General features: G+C 39.5%; 1 protein-coding gene across 6 annotated transcripts; it reads right to left on the bottom strand.

The window, feature by feature from the left end:
* Positions 1–1818: 1818 nt before the first annotated feature.
* Positions 1819–12783, bottom strand: LOC141776931 (sodium- and chloride-dependent GABA transporter 2-like). 6 transcript variants are annotated; one of them, XM_074650793.1, is made up of 17 exons: positions 12647–12783; positions 12368–12426; positions 9559–9761; positions 9321–9455; positions 9078–9218; positions 8776–8860; positions 8568–8700; positions 7707–7841; positions 7396–7499; positions 7177–7301; positions 5690–5802; positions 5117–5254; positions 4886–4988; positions 3853–3953; positions 3526–3696; positions 3030–3162; positions 1819–2106 (listed from the first exon to the last, which is right to left on the bottom strand). In XM_074650793.1, the coding sequence occupies exons 3-17, from the start codon at positions 9746–9748 to the stop codon at positions 2081–2083; spliced, it is 1833 nt and encodes a 610-aa protein (XP_074506894.1). In that variant the 5' UTR covers positions 9749–9761; positions 12368–12426; positions 12647–12783; the 3' UTR covers positions 1819–2080. The 6 variants fall into 6 exon arrangements, with proteins under 6 accessions (XP_074506894.1, XP_074506893.1, XP_074506892.1 ...); XM_074650792.1 differs by having other exon boundaries at positions 12404–12426; XM_074650791.1 differs by having other exon boundaries at positions 12368–12544; positions 12647–12782.
* Between the last annotated feature and the right edge of the window lie 5076 nt (positions 12784–17859).

Raw genomic sequence — 17859 nt, 5'->3', positions numbered from 1 at the left:
TGAAATGCTACAGTAGCCAATGGCGACTGAGCTTGGTCCACAGCCAATGGCTGCATGACTTAAGGATCCTGAGAAGCATAGTTCATTGTCTTTTCCACCAGAAATGGCAGGTCCCTACATTTATATAAGAGCAACTGTAACACCACAATTTCCCCCCGGGAATCAATAATGTATTACTGATTCTGATTCTGATTCTAAACCCTCGAGAGCCTTTAGGAGTAGAAACAATCATCCCAGCTTAAAGTGGCAGTAGGCTGAATATTTTTGGCATCGTTGGGCAAAAATTCCATAACAACCTTTCAGTATATTGTAATTCAAGTGTTCTGAGAGATAACTAGACTTCTGTGGCTCTGTTTTCAGGTTTTTAAAAAAATTAGCCCGTGACGGGAGACTTTGACCAATCACAGGTCATTTCATTGAGAGAGCGTTCCTATTGGCTGTTCTCCGGTCATGTGACCAAACTTTCTTATTTTACAGCTAAACTGTGCACTACAAGATGATTCTGAAAACATTTGAGGCGAGAAATAGGCATTAACATAACAGAATATTGATTCATATTTGATCACCTCTGCCTAGTTTGACCGTTTGATCGGAGTTTGCGAGTGATTGACAGCCAGCTCTCATAGATGGCAGATGGACAACAGACCTCAGATCAGCTCTTACTGCTTGTTTTCCTCCGGTCTGTGAAATCTTGTAGATGACGTTAGGAGCACCCGAGGACACAGAGGCACATGATTTTTTTCACGTTTTTTTCAATTTCACTTCAGCTTTAACGTCTCCATTGGGTCGGTCATATTTGTATCCATTACTAAGGTGGAGGGGAAAAAGAGAACTGACCTTTTTAATGTAAGGCAAGGCAGTTTTATTTGTATAGCACATTTCAGCAACAGGGCAATTCAAAGTGCTTTACATAAACATTCAAGAACATTGCGACAAAGTGCAAAAGAACATAATTAAAACAGTCATAAAAACATAAAAACGTTAGAAAGTAGAAAATAAAAACAAGCTAAAAATAAAAGCTAGGATAGAAGCTAAAATAGAGTATAACACACAAGAGTAAAAGTTATAGCGCAATATAATATAATTATTTGGTTTAATAAAAGGCAGCAGCAAACAAGAAGGTTTTAAACAACTCATACCAGCGTACTTTGATGTCAAAATGCGTGCCTGCTACGCTAAATGCGTACAGGTTGGCAGGTCTGCCAAGTGTCTGTTACTCCAAACTCAAAGTACTTTTAATTAAGCCTTAGCCTAAAATATCCATTGCAAGTAAACCTATCTATTTCTATTACCATTCCAGAATAAATGGAGATGCAAAAAAGGAAAAAAATAAGATTTTTATCCTCGTCTAGTATATAATCGAAATTCCAAAGGCAATTTTACCATACCCACCATACCCAGATCCCAAAGACAATGATGCAACTGAATGTATTCTACTACTCTTTACAACAACTGTGACTGTAAATTCGATGAAAATACACTAAAATACACCATTTATGATACAATTTATAAAGATATACTCAAGCTGTATATGTTTTGGCAATGTTTACATGTTGACTCAAAGTTTTAGTTCAAATCCATATAACCATGTTACAAATGACATTAATCTCCCAAAAACATTGAAATAGTAATAAACACAATGAATGTTGATCAATATCCATATATGACTGAAGAGCTCATAAGAACTGCATATACAGTAAACTAAAGGAGTCTTGATTATATAATTGCATAAATGTTGTTGAAAGAAGCTGTATGGTGTGTGTATGTATATATACATATATATATATATATATATGTATATATATATATATATCAAGACTCCTTTGTTATAACACCCACCACCACAAAATCTAAAACAAATAGTTTAACTTCTACCACTCAACTAAATCTAAGTTATTGTTGTTCTTTCATGCTGCTAAAGGTCTGTTTACATTTACAATGGAGCCTATATTTTCATTTAAAGCCAGTCTGTACTTATAGGCTACACAATAAATGCAGAAACAAAAGGAGCTAAAGAGGTTGAGTTTGGTTCTGTAGTTCAGGCCGTAGACTCTTCTTTGATGATGCACTCATCGGGTCTTCAGGGATGCAAAACACAATCAGTTTCTGTGAGGATGGATAGAAACAACAATTAATACTACTATAATACTAGACTAATCATTTACAGTTTCTGTGTAAAAAAAAAAATCAGAAATCATCAGCTGAAGGAGACAGAGACAACAGAGTTCTGCTCTGATGCAGCATATAGAGACAGAAAAGGTGAGGTGAGTCTTAGATATGTGGTCTAACTAGAGTCTAAACATGAATTATTTTGACTTTTTGACTTTTTAAAATGTCTAGGTATTATTATTATTATTTTTTCATAATAAATAATAAATATTATATTTATAAATAAGGCATAAATTATGACTTCAAGCTCCGTAAACCACTCATTACCAACCAGAACGCTGATATTGTTTTCACCTTGTGAGTCTGTGTGTGTGTCATCATGTCAAACTGTGGTCCTGGAGACACCTACTGTAGCGGGAACTACCACAGAAGCGATTTTGACAGATTTTGTTGTCGCGATAGCGTCACAACCATTCAAGATGCAGTCACGAAACTTTATAGGTGTGTAGTTGAGCTCAAAATGTAGCTTTTGTGGGCCACAGAGCTCTATTATTAAAAACCTTCAACTGTTATAAAATGCTGCTGCCAGAGTAAGAACAACAAATTGTCACATTGAACACATTCTGGCCTCTCTTCGCTGGTTCCCTCCTCAAGCGTCAGTGAGTATATAGTGTAAGACATTACATGGGCATGCATGATATGAAATTTGATCATCCTGTATGGATCACCTCAGATTGCAGGATGCTCGTTATGTTACTGTCACAGTGTTCAAACTGTCTTTATGAACATTATCAGCACAGAACTTTTGAGTGTACTGAAAAGACCATGAAAGTCCTGAAACAGAATGAACCAATCACCACATCACTATGGATCATTAGACTTAGAGCATTGACTGATGTCTCTGATTACAGGTGACTCACCTTCAGAACGGCCATCTTTTGGTTTTTCAGTTAAAGCACTAAGCTCTGTATCAGAACGAGCCGTTTCAGGGTAAAGAGTCTTCTTTGGTGTGTTACATAGGTCGGCTGCTGGAGTGCATAATGTTTTCAGTCTCTGTGAAAAGACCAAATTTGCCAGATCACTTGCATTGTAACATGAATAGTTCCCCACTGGAAACCTCAAATTTGACTTAAAAATGGCATATTTCGGGTCACTCAAATAGAACATATAAAAAATACAACGTATGTGCAGAGAAATAAAGGGGTGCTTTAGATATATGTTACCAAACTAGCTTTCAGACGTAGCTCCATGTGAGCTGCATGTAGGTTTGGTCAAAAGAAGGTCAAGGAATTGACCTTTTACAGCAAATGGTTACACTGAATTAATTGAAATAACACAATGTTTCATTAACTTTATCTTTGACAGTAAATCTTTGTGATGACCGGAGTACGCTGTGATGTCAGTAGAGAAACTTACCTGTCTCACTGTTCCCGGGGTTACTGCCATACTATAGATAATCCACAGAGGAGTCAGGATAACTGAAGAGAGAGCAAGAAATATCCCGATGGCGTGACCCCACCAGGGGTACTGGTAGGTGTTGTTGTATTTCAGCGGGGTGAACTTGACCAGAGAGAACAGCAATATTCCCTATTAAAAAAGAAGAGACATGCAGAGAACATCAAGCGAACAGCGTGCCTTTTCGTCAAGAAATATATATTTTTCTTCTTTCTGAATGTTGGTCTTGACTTTGTCTCCTGAGCTTTACGGCTTACAGACACAACAATACACCATAAATTTACTTACAGCACAGACAAGTGGAGTGAAGAACCTCCAACAATATTTCATATACGAAGAGGGGTAGTAGCCGATCATTTCCTTTATTTTGTCGTAATAACGATCAGCACCTTGTAGACAGAGGATATTTGAGGGTGCAGATGAGAAACATTTGCAAAGTGAGTCACATGAGCAAATATCAATTTAATGTCTTCTTTACATAATTTGTAATATGTTTCTGAAAACAGCACTGATCAACAAAACTCATCTTATCTAAGTCTAAATTGCCAAAAAAAAGATAGCACTGTTATTAGTTATGTGTCACAACCTCCTCACCTACAGCTTGTTCTCTAATCAGTTCCTAAGCCCATATACAGTATACCAGTCCCAGTTCACCAGTCACTTGCCAGATTGTCTAGCTTTCCAGCACTTCTTTGTCTTGCCTGAATTACTAGTTTTTGATCTTCCTGATATCTTGACCTTGCCTGTTGCCTGCCCCTCATTGGATTTGTTTGCCTGATTGGATTGATTACCTGGTATTGGCCTTTGCCTGCTTTACTAAGTAAAAGCTTAACTTGCCGCACCCCAGCCCCCCATTATACCCCCAGGCAACGCGTCTGGTTGTCTACACGGGACCCTCCACTCCGAGTGGAATCCAGGAAGCTGGCACCGCAGTTTGTAGGTCCATTCCCCATCTCAAGAGTCATCGACCCTGTGGCCGTCCGCCTGCACCGGGTCCATGAGAATTCATCCTACATTCCACGTCTCCAAGGTTAAACCGGTCAGTGAAAGTTTGCTTCAGTTTGCTTTGCCTGCTTTACTAAGTAAAATTTTAACTTTACTGTTGAACTGCCTGCCTCCGTGTCGTGTTTCTGGGTTACATTCTGCCAGTTTTGTTAGAAGCCTTACATTATGGTATAGTTTAAAGGGGCACCGCTACTTTGGGGGTATATATACAATGTTACAGGTGGCTTATTTAATATACTGTACTTTTAAATCCACATTATTGAAAGCATGTCACCCCTACTTTTTGTCCTTGATTAAAATTATTTTTGTTGCTCACCAAATATCCATCCCACACAGATGGACTCCAAAATGGCAAAAACCATGACTGGTATTCCACTGCAAGCATAGTAGTCAAACAGCAGAAATACATAAAGTCCTCCCTACCGCACATAAGAAAGAGAAAAGAGATTGTTTTGTTCAAAGGGAAAACATATTTGACACAGATATAGAGAATTACTGACAGACAGGTGCAGTTTTAGTTTCAAAGGTTAAAGAATTTAACTCTTACCTCGGTCACCATGAACAGGCCAATAACGAAGGCTACACCACAGATGACCAGCAGAAGTAGTTTACGTCGATGACCAGTGAAAAAGAAGGATGGATACAAGTCTGATATGGATGTCACCAAGCCTTCCAGACACACAAACTGTGGTTAAAAGAGAAGTGTTACATTTACATTTTCTACACTGATACTTACGAGGCCTGTGTGGTGGGTTGGGTGAATGGTTTTAGCTTTTTGTTACCTTGAACAAACAGGGCAGCGTACATTCTGTCTAATCACTTTCTGCAATGTAAACTGATCGACTGTATTTGGCTTTTTATTGTCTTTCATGCAATGGCTGATCACTGAGTGGAACTCACAAATCAGAAGCTTTGACAATATGTTATAGATCATGTAAAAGTGCAATGAAGCCATAAAATCCTTAAAAGTTAAAGGAAGTGGAGAAATACTGTAGATTGAAGTTGTCTTTTCATGTCAGGATTTGTTGATAATTCAAAGCAGAAGAACAGAGATGCTTATAATTGAATGTTATAAAAGTCTGATATATATTTTAAATACAACTAAATGTTAACACTTTACCTGACTGTCCAGTCCAAGGAAGATTATCATAATGAAGAAGAAGGCAGCCCAGAGTTGTGGTAAAGGCATCATGGATACTGCCCGAGGGTAAGCAATGAATGCCAGGCCAGGACCTGCAAGTGGTCCAGAGTAGATGGCAAAATAGGTTAGGCATTAGTACTCTTATGGGTTATAATGTACTTAAAGTAATAGGTTGATTTTGATGTAAGCATTAGACCAAAACCTGCTGAGTTTGTGTCCTGAGATGGGGAGTAACTAATGACCAATGTACCCCAGCTGGTTTAGAGGAGGATGCTGCCACAATCTTATCCCGTACTTCCTGTCCTCTACACCTTCCTGCTGTGTCTCCATCAGTAAAATCATATTTTAGGAGCATTTCAAGGCCTTGTGTTCCTAAAATGTCACATTACCAGAGCAGTAAAAAGAAAATGCATTTTGTCATGCATTGCAGAAGAACTATGTGACCTTATTAGAATGACTTTTGGTGCATCAAATGAAGAACACAATTACCAGTTACTGTTTAACTGTGTTAAGTCTGAAATTTCTCATATCACAGCGTATGTGTGCTACATACAATACTCATATTAATCAATCACATTATGGGCACGGATATCAGTTCACATTACAACAGAAAAGGGGTACAGAATTCAGTTCCCAAAATGTTGACCATTTATTTTAACTGAAGCCTCTATGATCATTTTTTTTATATTATGTTATGTGTATGTCGCTTGTAGTGAATAACGTACAGATAATAATCACTCAACTCAGTTTCCCTCGGCTCTATGGAGATTTTTAGCTTCTTTCAGCTCATTATTTTGGTTTTATGGCTTTGACTTAATCGGATGTTTTGGCTCACTCTCATTGCGTTGTTTCCTGATGCAGCAGGTAGCTTTTTATTCAGTAAAAAGCTGTGATAAACTGATTGTAGCCTACTGTACTTCCCGAGACAAAGTTAGCAACTAGCTGGTGAACACAGTGGATTAGATAGTTTAGCAGCTAAAGAGTAAGATATTTTGTTAGGTGTTAATAGGGAGCAAAACAGCTCATATCTGCTTAATGTGTAAACTGTTTGCTAACAAGACCAACTTAAAAGGTGATAATATAATATATAATAATATAAGGGGCCAGTTACTGCACCTTTAAAGTTGGGAAAGGGTTTAAGTGATGTGTAGTTCTTATGGTTAAGATTAGGGTTAAGAAAAAGCCAATGAAGGTAGTCAATAGAGAGTCCTCATAAGTACTGTACATGTACAAGGATGAGAGTGTGGCCTTGATCATTACGATTTGAGGACCCAGCACATGGCAGCCCACAGCACCGTGAACACGGTTAAGACTTTGCAAGGAAGTGATAAGATAGGATAACTCCTTTTATTTTCTTAATATGTACAAACAAAAACATGTTGGTAGATACTTATTATTTACTGTTTTTCATAGGAGCACAGTAGTGAATATACAACACAGTGTTTTTTCTACAAACCCTCCCATACCTGATTCAGCTACCGTTGAGATGTCAACACCCAACTCATGCGACATGAAGCCGAGGACTGAGAAGACTGCAAAGCCAGCAACAAAGCTGGTTAAACTGTTTAGTGTGCACAAGGCAAAGGTGTCTCTAAAAATAAAAAAAAGATGATTAGGTATTGTATCCTACATCACATAAACAGTTAAAGACATAAAAAGTAAAGAATAATATGTATTTACCCTACCTGTAGCAGTTGTTGTTGTATTTGTTGTAGCTTCCAAGAGATTGTAAACAGCCTGAGCAGACACAATAGGAGAATAATATCTGGCTCCCAGCATCCATCCACACCTTAAAACAGTTAAATGAGTTGTGATTGTTATGCCTTTAAATATGTATTTATTTATTTATTTGATGCTTATACTTATCATATCACTTACATGTCACTTACTTATCATATTTCTGCCTCTCTATCCCTCCCTTCAGCCACATACCCAAGTAGTGTTCTGTACAGTGAGTCACTTATACATCCCCTCATAACTCAAACATAAACCTCACCTGAGGATCAGTCAGACGAGTCAGATCAGGAGAAAGGTAAAATTGAATTCCGTCGACAGCTCCTGGTAATGTCAGCCCACGGATCAGCAACACAATCAACATCACGCAGGGAAAAGTGGCCGTTAAGTAGACGACCTGAGAAAGAAGCACCAATACATACTGGATTCAGTGTTACTGTATGACTCAATTCCCATGTACTGGAATATTGCTTGTGTTGCTGTATTCCCTGACTTTGCTTTAACAATTAAGCTAATTGATTAGATTATATGCAATGCTAGTTTATGTCGTTCATCTCCCTTTGTTTGTGTACTTGCTGTAGATACAACACTTATTGAGGTTAAAGGGGAAACACATTGAAATGAAGTCGTCTTTGGTGGAATTTCCTGGCTCTATCTCCCTAATTGTGGTTGCCTCACATCCATTGCTTAAATGTCCAGAGTCTCCAGCCCTCGACACTTTGGTCACCTTAACAGTGGCCAGTCTCCATCCACACTGAGGGTGTATGTGGCTGCTATTTCATCGTAGCATGATAGGGTCGACAATAACACAGTGTGCAGCAACATGCTGGTGTCCCTCTTCTTAAAACGGGCTCTGAGGCTGCGTCCCCCGAGGGCTCTTGCATGGGACCTGCCCCTGGTGTTGGACACCCTATGTTTGCCTCCCTTTGAACCCTCAGCACAGGCAAAGCTGAGGTGTCAGTCGGCCAAAACTGCATTTCTCCTTGCCATCACTTCACCAAAGTGTGTAAGTGAGCTACATGCCTCTGGCGGTCATCCAGGATTCATAGAACCGTAATTACATTCGTAACTTTCATTTGAAGTTCTATTAACACCCTGTTGATAATAATTGTATACATCTCACCTTTCCTGATGTCTTGACTCCTTTCCAGATACAGAAGTAACAGATGATCCAGCTTAGGAGAAAGCATCCAGCCAGTTCCCAGCGGATACTGCCCATCTCCTCAATTCCTCCAGACAAACTCAGGACTCTCCTCCTGTGTGCAGAAGGAAAATTATGTCAAGATACATTATTACGACTCTAAAACAATTTTGGTGAGATGAATACTTACAGCCAGAACTCTTTAACTGGAGATGTTGCATTTTCATTGATGTGGCCATAAACTGAATCATTATGTCCATAATCAACGCAGTTCTCTTGCAGTGGAAGAATAAGAAATAACAAGTTAGAATAGATAGATATTTTTAGAATATGCTGCCATGTTGATATTGAGTCAGCTTTGTAAGAGTGTAGCATTTTTTATAATATTACATTTCCAGTTCCTCTTCTAGAAACAAACTACAGTCATTTGTCGCCACTGACTAATACTATACCTACACACGGTCATGGCACCATCATAATGCAGATGTGTACCTGTGTTCCAGGTGTTGTTGCAGCTGGCCCAGGGGAGTACAGTGTGGAAGGAGGAGAAGAGGTAGAGGAAAGCCCAAGCCAGGATGACGATATAATACATATTAGTGTATAGCATTATCATTTGACCGCCGTAGCCTACACCTATTGACAAAAATATGGTCAAATTTCAACATTAGGTACACAACCAGTAATGTAACAAGTATTTCAAATATGTGCACTGTATTGAATATAAGTTAGCAGTACCTTCAAATAAAGGACATATTTTCCTCCAACATGTGATTCCACCCTGACCAGTTAACTGTCCCAGAGATACCTCCAGAAAGAAGATGGGGATTCCACAGGTGAGCAGGGTCACAACATAAGGAACCAAGAAAGCTCCTAAAGGTAAACAAAATGTTAATGATTTAATACCATTCTTCCAGTCTGTTCTCATCTAACTTTCTGCTGTACAATTCAATGAGACTTTAAATCATGTTCTCACCTCCTCCATTTTTGAAGCACAGATATGGAAATCTCCAAACATTGCCCAGACCGATGATTTCACCGACTATTGACAAAATGAAATCCCTCTTGTTGGCCCACTGGCCTCTCTTGTCACACTTTTCTGGAGCAGTATTTGGACTGTCGTCATCTTTCATCAGACTCTTCTCTGGATCACTTGCTGGCTCCATCGGGACACATCCGCTGTGTTGAAATGTAAGTGATGAGAAATTATTAATTTTTAGCTGTTGTAAGTGCAATAAAGAAAACTAAAACTCAAGTAAATGGTCAGCAGTACAGAAGAGCTAACACAATTTGCAATGTGCTGAAATAAACCTACCTGTAAAATCCTATAAGAGCTTCACTCAGAAGGCCAATTGTGCATCAGTGGTATAAAATGTGTTACCCACTATATGTTTAACAAGCACAGAATCTATGCACCAATATATTGAAATATAATGTGTTATATGATAGTATATAATTATATTATATATAACTCTCTCTGCACTCTCTGAACTATATTACAAGATATAAAGAATGAGTAGATAGGCCACCGGGCGTGGCTGAAGAAGTCTCCATGCTCATTAGTCAGTAGATCCTGGTGCAGCAGAGACCACAGATTACTGGTGAATATGCACAAATGGGTGATATTTTCTGATGTGTCTGAAAGATTATATGGACTCAGTGTCCCATCTTTGCTCTAAAGACCAGCATGACCAGCTATCTGTTCCTTTAATCATAGCTAGAACCAAGGTGAAAGTAAGTCTCAATATCACAACTAGCTGATCTTAGTGATCTCATCACAGCTAAAACATTCTCGCATAACACTCCCTAAACTGACACAACTGCGGAGTTGCTTAATATATAGGTGTAAAATTAATATTTTCATGATCTTTTTTAGCTGCTTCTCGATGCAACTGAGATATTTTTTCTGCACAGTTTGAAGAAATAGAATACAACACGTGTGTCCAGATGTTTCACAGAGAACTTAAACATGAATGTAGCCTTAAGGTAAAAAAACTTTACTTCTGAGAGACTTAGTTCATTACAAGTTGCAGACAAGTTTAACATCACTACTTTATCCACATACAACACAAAAACTGTACAACAAACAGTTAAGCAGGAGATTTGCAACAATGAAGCTGAGAAGTTTTGTGTTGAATTTTTTTGCCAAATTAGTTCCCAATTAATGTCTGAATACTCACAGAATTAAATGAGTCTCGGTGACCTCTGAATGTAAATCTGTCCCACCCAGGTTGAGAGGAGTTTGGTAAATAGAGAGAGAGCTACTGTAGAGAGCAGAATTGCCAATTCCTCCTGAAGCAAGCATCTACAGTATGCCAGATGAAATGCTTGCTTCCTGGTTATAGCTGCATAATCATGCATACGGGTTAATGTGCAGCGAGCCAGTCATTGTTGTGAAATAAACTGTCACAGCTATGTTTGATTGCGAAACATCAATCCGTGGTTTATACATGTTCACGCAATTAACAACAGGCTGTTCCCAGAACTGAAAATACCTGGAATGAGTCAAAGGCCTTGGGCAGGAGGTTATGTTTTTTGTTTTTTTTAAACAGAGTTTATTTATACATTTTGCTAATACAACTCTTACAATCCATTGCACAAACATGTTTGGACTGGTATATATCCCACCCACCCCCCACCCCCACCCATGACAATACCCAGAGGGCACTCAGAATTTTTTTTTTTTACAAAAATGAATTAAAAAAAAGCGGTAGATGACGGGATGGCAGACAACGTAGTGTAACGTTATACAGACATAAAAAGGCTGCTGAATGAGAGAGGCATCCGCCGATACGTTACATGGAAACACACCGTGTTAATAATAAGCCGACCACCTCACGGTACCACCAGCTGTGAGCTGTGATCTGTTTTTAAAGTCAGGCACCTTGGCGGAGATCTGCGCCCTCCGAGTGCCATTCTAGTCTCAACAGTGTCTTGAAGCTGCAGTGGGTAGAATTGGAGCAAACATGATTTAAATAATTTAAAATATGATTTAAAAGAGTTATTTTTTATGAGTTTGCATTTTCTCCCCATGTTAGTGTGGGTTTCTCCGGGTTCTCGAGCTTCCTCCAACAGTCAAATGACACGCAAGTTAGATTAATTGTTGACTCTAAATTGCCCGTAGGTGTGAATGTGAGTGTCTGTCTATGTGTCAGCCCCGTGATAGTCTGGCGACCTGTCCAAGGTGTACCCCGCCTTCCCCCAATGTCAGCTGGGATCAACTCCAGAACCCCCGCGACCCCGAATGGGATAAGCGATTACAGATGATGGATGGATCGATATCCTGACAGTAGTGCACGAGACAAGTAATCTGATAAAAATCATGTGCCTCTGTGTCCTCCGGTGCTCCTAGTGGCATCTGCAAGATTTCACATACCAGAGGAAAACAACCAATCAGAGCCGAGCTGGAGCCTTGCCGTCTCTGAGCAGGTGTCAATCACTCGTGAACTCCGATGAAATGGTCAAACTAGGCAGCGCTGATCAAATATGAATCAGTATTCTGTTACTGTAATACCTTAAAAATATTTTATATTTTTTGCATTCTAATGTGTTTTTTGATGATAATCTTCAGATTTTTTTCACCATGTAACTCTTTTGTTTTTCCGCTAAAAGTTTTTTTTACTGACAGTGGTTTTCAGTTTCCACTTTCTGTCACCGTTTTGTCGTGGAGGGGTCTGAGGGGAGGGGGTAAGGAGAGCGTGATTATAATATATAATATATTATAATCTGCATATACTAAGGAGAGAACGTCAATACAGCAAGTATGTTAAGTCTGGTATACCTACACAAGGTCATGGCACCATCATAATGCAGATGTGTACCTGTGTTCCAGGTGTTGTTGCAGCTGGCCCAGGGGAGTGCAGTGTGGAAGGAGGAGAAGAGGTAGAGGAAAGCCCAAGCGAGGATGACGATATAATACATATTAGTGTATAGCATTATCATTTGACCGCCGTAGCCTACACCTATTGACAAGAATCCAATCAAATTTCAACATAAGTTACACAACCAGTAATGTAACAAGTATTTCAAATATGTGTACTGTATTGAATATAAGTTAGCAGTACCTTCAAATAAAGGACATATCTTCCTCCAACATGTGATTCCACCCTGACCAGTTAACTGTCCCAGAGATACCTCCAGAAAGAAGATGGGGATTCCACAGGTGAGCAGGAATAAAACATATGGGACCAAGAAAGCTCCTAAAGGGGAGAATTTATTGAAGTAATGAATTATAGTGATACAAATACAAACACAAAATGTTAATGATCTAGTTTGTTCTCATCTAACTTTCTGCTGAACAATAGAATGAGACTTTAAATCATGCTTTTACTATACCTCCTCCATTTTTGAAGCACAGATATGGAAATCTCCAAACGTTGCCCAGACCGATGATTTCACCAACTACTGCCAAAAGGAACTCCCTCTTGTTGGCCCACTGGCCTCTCTCGTAAAACACTTTGCTGGAGCAGGATTTGGACCATCGTCATCTTTCATCAGACTCCTCTCTGGATCACTTGCTGGCTCCATCGAGACACGTCTGCTGTGTTGAAATGTAAGTGATGAGAAATTATTCATTTTTAGGTGTACTAAGTGCAATATATTCCATGCCAGTTTTTAGGGCAATAAATAAATCTAAAACTCAAGTAATAATCATCAACAGAATCCTTATTTCCAAATGGTCAGCAGTGAAGTGGAGCAAACACAATTTGTAATGTGCTGAAATAAACCTACCTGTAAAATCCTATGACAGCTTCACTACAGTTTGGCGAGCCACAGGTACAATACTACAACTATGGTGCGCTAAGATGGCCAATCGTGCATCAGTGGTATAAAATGTGTTACCCACTATGTTTAACAAGCACAGAATCTATGCACCAATATATTGAAATATAATGTGTTATATGATAGTATATAATTATATTATATATAACTCTCTCTGCACTCTCTGGCCTATTTTACAAGATATAAAGAATGAGTAGATAGGCCACCGGGCGTGGCTGATGAAGTCTCCATGCTCATTAGTCAGTAGATCCTGGTGCAGCAGAGACCACAGATTACTGGTGAATATGCACAAATGGGTGATATTTTCTGATGTGTCTGAAAGATTATATGGACTCAGTGGCCCATCTTTGCTCTAAAGACCAGCATGACCAGCTATCTGTTCCTTTAATCATAGCTAGAACCAAGGTGAAAGTAAGTCTCAATATCACAACTAGCTGATCTTAGTGATCTCATCACAGCTAAAACATTCTCGCATAACACTCCCTAAACTGACACAACTGCGGAGTTGCTTAATATATAGGTGTAAAATTAATATTTTCATGATCTTTTTTAGCTGCTTCTCGATGCAACTGAGATATTTTTTCTGCACAGTTTGAAGAAATAGAATACAACACGTGTGTCCAGATGTTTCACAGAGAACTTAAACATGAATGTAGCCTTAAGGTAAAAAAACGTTACTTCTGAGAGACTTAGTTCATTACAAGTTGCAGACAAGTTTAACATCACTACTTTATCCACATACAACACAAAAACTGTACAACAAACAGTTAAGCAGGAGATTTGCAACAATGAAGCTGAGAAGTTTTGTGTTGAATTTTTTTGCCAAATTAGTTCCCAATTAATGTCTGAATACTCACAGAATTAAATGAGTCTCGGTGACCTCTGAATGTAAATCTGTCCCACCCAGGTTGAGAGGAGTTTGGTAAATAGAGAGAGAGCTACTGTAGAGAGCAGAATTGCCAATTCCTCCTGAAGCAAGCATCTACAGTATGCCAGATGAGATGCTTGCTGCCTGGTTATAGCTGCATAATCATGCATACGGGTTAATGTGCAGCGAGCCAGACATTGTTGTGAAATAAACTGTCACAGCTATGTTTGATTGCGAAACATCAATCCGTGGTTTATACATGTTCACGCAATTAACAACAGGCTGTTCCCAGAACTGAAAATACCTGGAATGAGTCAAAGGCCTTGGGCAGGAGGTTATGTTTTTTGTTTTTTTTAAACAGAGTTTATTTATACATTTTGCTAATACAACTCTTACAATCCATTGCACAAACATGTTTGGACTGGTATATATCCCACCCACCCCCCACCCCCACCCATGACAATACCCAGAGGGCACTCAGAATTTTTTTTTTTTACAAAAATGAATTAAAAAAAAGCGGTAGATGACGGGATGGCAGACAACGTAGTGTAACGTTATACAGACATAAAAAGGCTGCTGAATGAGAGAGACATCCGCCGATACGTTACATGGAAACACACCGTGTTAATAATAAGCCGACCACCTCACGGTACCACCAGCTGTGAGCTGTGATCTGTTTTTAAAGTCAGGCACCTTGGCGGAGATCTGCGCCCTCCGAGTGCCATTCTAGTCTCAACAGTGTCTTGAAGCTGCAGTGGGTAGAATTGGAGCAAACATGATTTAAATAATTTAAAATATGATTTAAAAGAGTTATTTTTTATGAGTTTGCATTTTCTCCCCATGTTAGTGTGGGTTTCTCCGGGTTCTCGAGCTTCCTCCAACAGTCAAATGACACGCAAGTTAGATTAATTGTTGACTCTAAATTGCCCGTAGGTGTGAATGTGAGTGTCTGTCTATGTGTCAGCCCCGTGATAGTCTGGCGACCTGTCCAAGGTGTACCCCGCCTTCCCCCAATGTCAGCTGGGATCAACTCCAGAACCCCCGCGACCCCGAATGGGATAAGCGATTACAGATGATGGATGGATCGATATCCTGACAGTAGTGCACGAGACAAGTAATCTGATAAAAATCATGTTCCTCTGTCCTCCGGTGCTCCTAGTGACATCTGCAAGATTTCACATACCAGAGGAAAACAACCAATCAGAGCCGAGCTGGAGCCTTGCCGTCTCTGAGCAGGTGTCAATCACTTGTGAACTCAGATGAAACGGTCAAACTAGGCAGCGCAAAATATGAATCAGTATTCTGTTACTGTAATGCCTATTTCTCGCCTCACATATTTTCAGAAACATCTTGTAGTGTACTGTTTAGCTGTAAAATGAGAACGTGTGTGAGCACCGCCCACCAGCCGGAGCAAACTTTCTCATTTTACAGCTTTTACAGAGAAGTGTTTGACACTCAAAACTTTCTGGGGGAGGACCCCCAAACCTAATGTGTCTCCACCAATGTTGAAACGAAACCTACGCCCCTTGATTTCATCTCCACATGACATAACTTGAGATGATCTTCATGCACTTTCCTTGAATAGTATCAAACTGTAGAAGGAAAAATTATTGGTCTGATCAATGTTTGGCTAGATCACAGTGGAAGCAAGTTTCAACACCACAACTAGCTGCTGGCGTAAAAACACCTTCAGGAGAGACACTATACCACACTGTTGCGGTGGCTTCATGCCGATGCTACAGAGCTCTTCAAGGCCAAAACAACCACACAAAACACAGAAGGGAGTACTCCGGTCAGGGTCGGCGCCAGAGTGTTAAGGGTGGACGGGCAATGAGCTTTGACAGGGGGGGGCATTTTTTTTATTATGTGTATATTTAACATTATCATGTTTACACACTGCAAATTTATGCGCACAGGCTCGCATGGACACATGCTGTTATGTCCACAAAAACAGGTTATAAACTAACACTGTGTCCTAACTGGATGCTGTCTGTCAATACTGTGCTGTCGGTACTGTAGGCCACAGATAACTCCTCAGGCCCGCCCTGCGTCTTGCTGGTGCCAGGGTCAAAATGTGCACACACACAGGTGCCAAGATCCAGTAAACAGGGAGTTAAACAACACATTAATCTAACAGTCGGACTGATTTCTTCATAACTACAATTTAAGTTAATAAAGACTAAATGTGGACGTTTCACTCAGCAGTTGTTGTCCCCGCTCAGCCTGCTGTAGTGTAACATTAGTCCATTGTTTTATTCCACGATACTGAACAAAATAATCCAAACAGGTAGAAGAAGTAAGATGTAAGAGGAGCACAGGGTGCTTTTTACTCTCTTGGTCCTAATTGTGCTTTAATGCACCAGATTTGTAGGCCAACTTTCTCTCATTTTTTTTCTATTGAGCTAGATTAAAAAAAAAAGGCTGAGCTTGGTCCACAGCCAATGGCTGCATGACTTAAGGATCCTGAGAAGCATAGTTCATTGTCTTTTCCACCAGAAATGGCAGGTCCCTACATTTATATAAGAGCAACTGTAACACCACAATTTCCCCCCGGGAATCAATAATGTATTACTGATTCTGATTCTGATTCTAAACCCTCGAGAGCCTATAGGAGTAGAAACAATCATCCCAGCTTAAAGTGGCAGTAGGCTGAATATTTTTGGCATCGTTGGGCAAAAATTCCATAACAACCTTTCAGTATATTGTAATTCAAGTGTTCTGAGAGATAACTAGACTTCTGTGGCTCTGTTTTCAGGTTTTTAAAAAAATTAGCCCGTGACGGGAGACTTTGACCAATCACAGGCCATTTCATTGAGAGAGCGTTCCTATTGGCTGTTCTCCGGTCATGTGACCAAACTTTCTTATTTTACAGCTAAACTGTGCACTACAAGATGATTCTGAAAACATTTCAGGCGAGAAATAGGCATTAACATAACAGAATATTGATTCATATTTGATCACCTCTGCCTAGTTTGACCGTTTGATCGGAGTTTGCGAGTGATTGACAGCCAGCTCTCATAGATGGCAGATGGACAACAGACCTCAGATCAGCTCTTACTGCTTGTTTTCCTCCGGTCTGTGAAATCTTGTAGATGACGTTAGGAGCACCCGAGGACACAGAGGCACATGATTTTTTTCACGTTTTTTTCAATTTCACTTCAGCTTTAACGTCTCCATTGGGTCGGTCATATTTGTATCCATTACTAAGGTGGAGGGGAAAAAGAGAACTGACCTTTTTAATGTAAGGCAAGGCAGTTTTATTTGTATAGCACATTTCAGCAACAGGGCAATTCAAAGTGCTTTACATAAACATTCAAGAACATTGCGACAAAGTGCAAAAGAACATAATTAAAACAGTCATAAAAACATAAAAACGTTAGAAAGTAGAAAATAAAAACAAGCTAAAAATAAAAGCTAGGATAGAAGCTAAAATAGAGTATAACACACAAGAGTAAAAGTTATAGCGCAATATAATATAATTATTTGGTTTAATAAAAGGCAGCAGCAAACAAGAAGGTTTTAAACAACTCATACCAGCGTACTTTGATGTCAAAATGCGTGCCTGCTACGCTAAATGCGTACAGGTTGGCAGGTCTGCCAAGTGTCTGTTACTCCAAACTCAAAGTA

This window comes from Sebastes fasciatus, chromosome 11 (assembly GCF_043250625.1).
Source record: "Sebastes fasciatus isolate fSebFas1 chromosome 11, fSebFas1.pri, whole genome shotgun sequence".
NCBI lineage: Eukaryota > Metazoa > Chordata > Actinopteri > Perciformes > Sebastidae > Sebastes > Sebastes fasciatus.
Note: the sequence above shows the minus strand (reverse complement) of the source record. Positions and strands in the feature narration are given on the sequence as shown.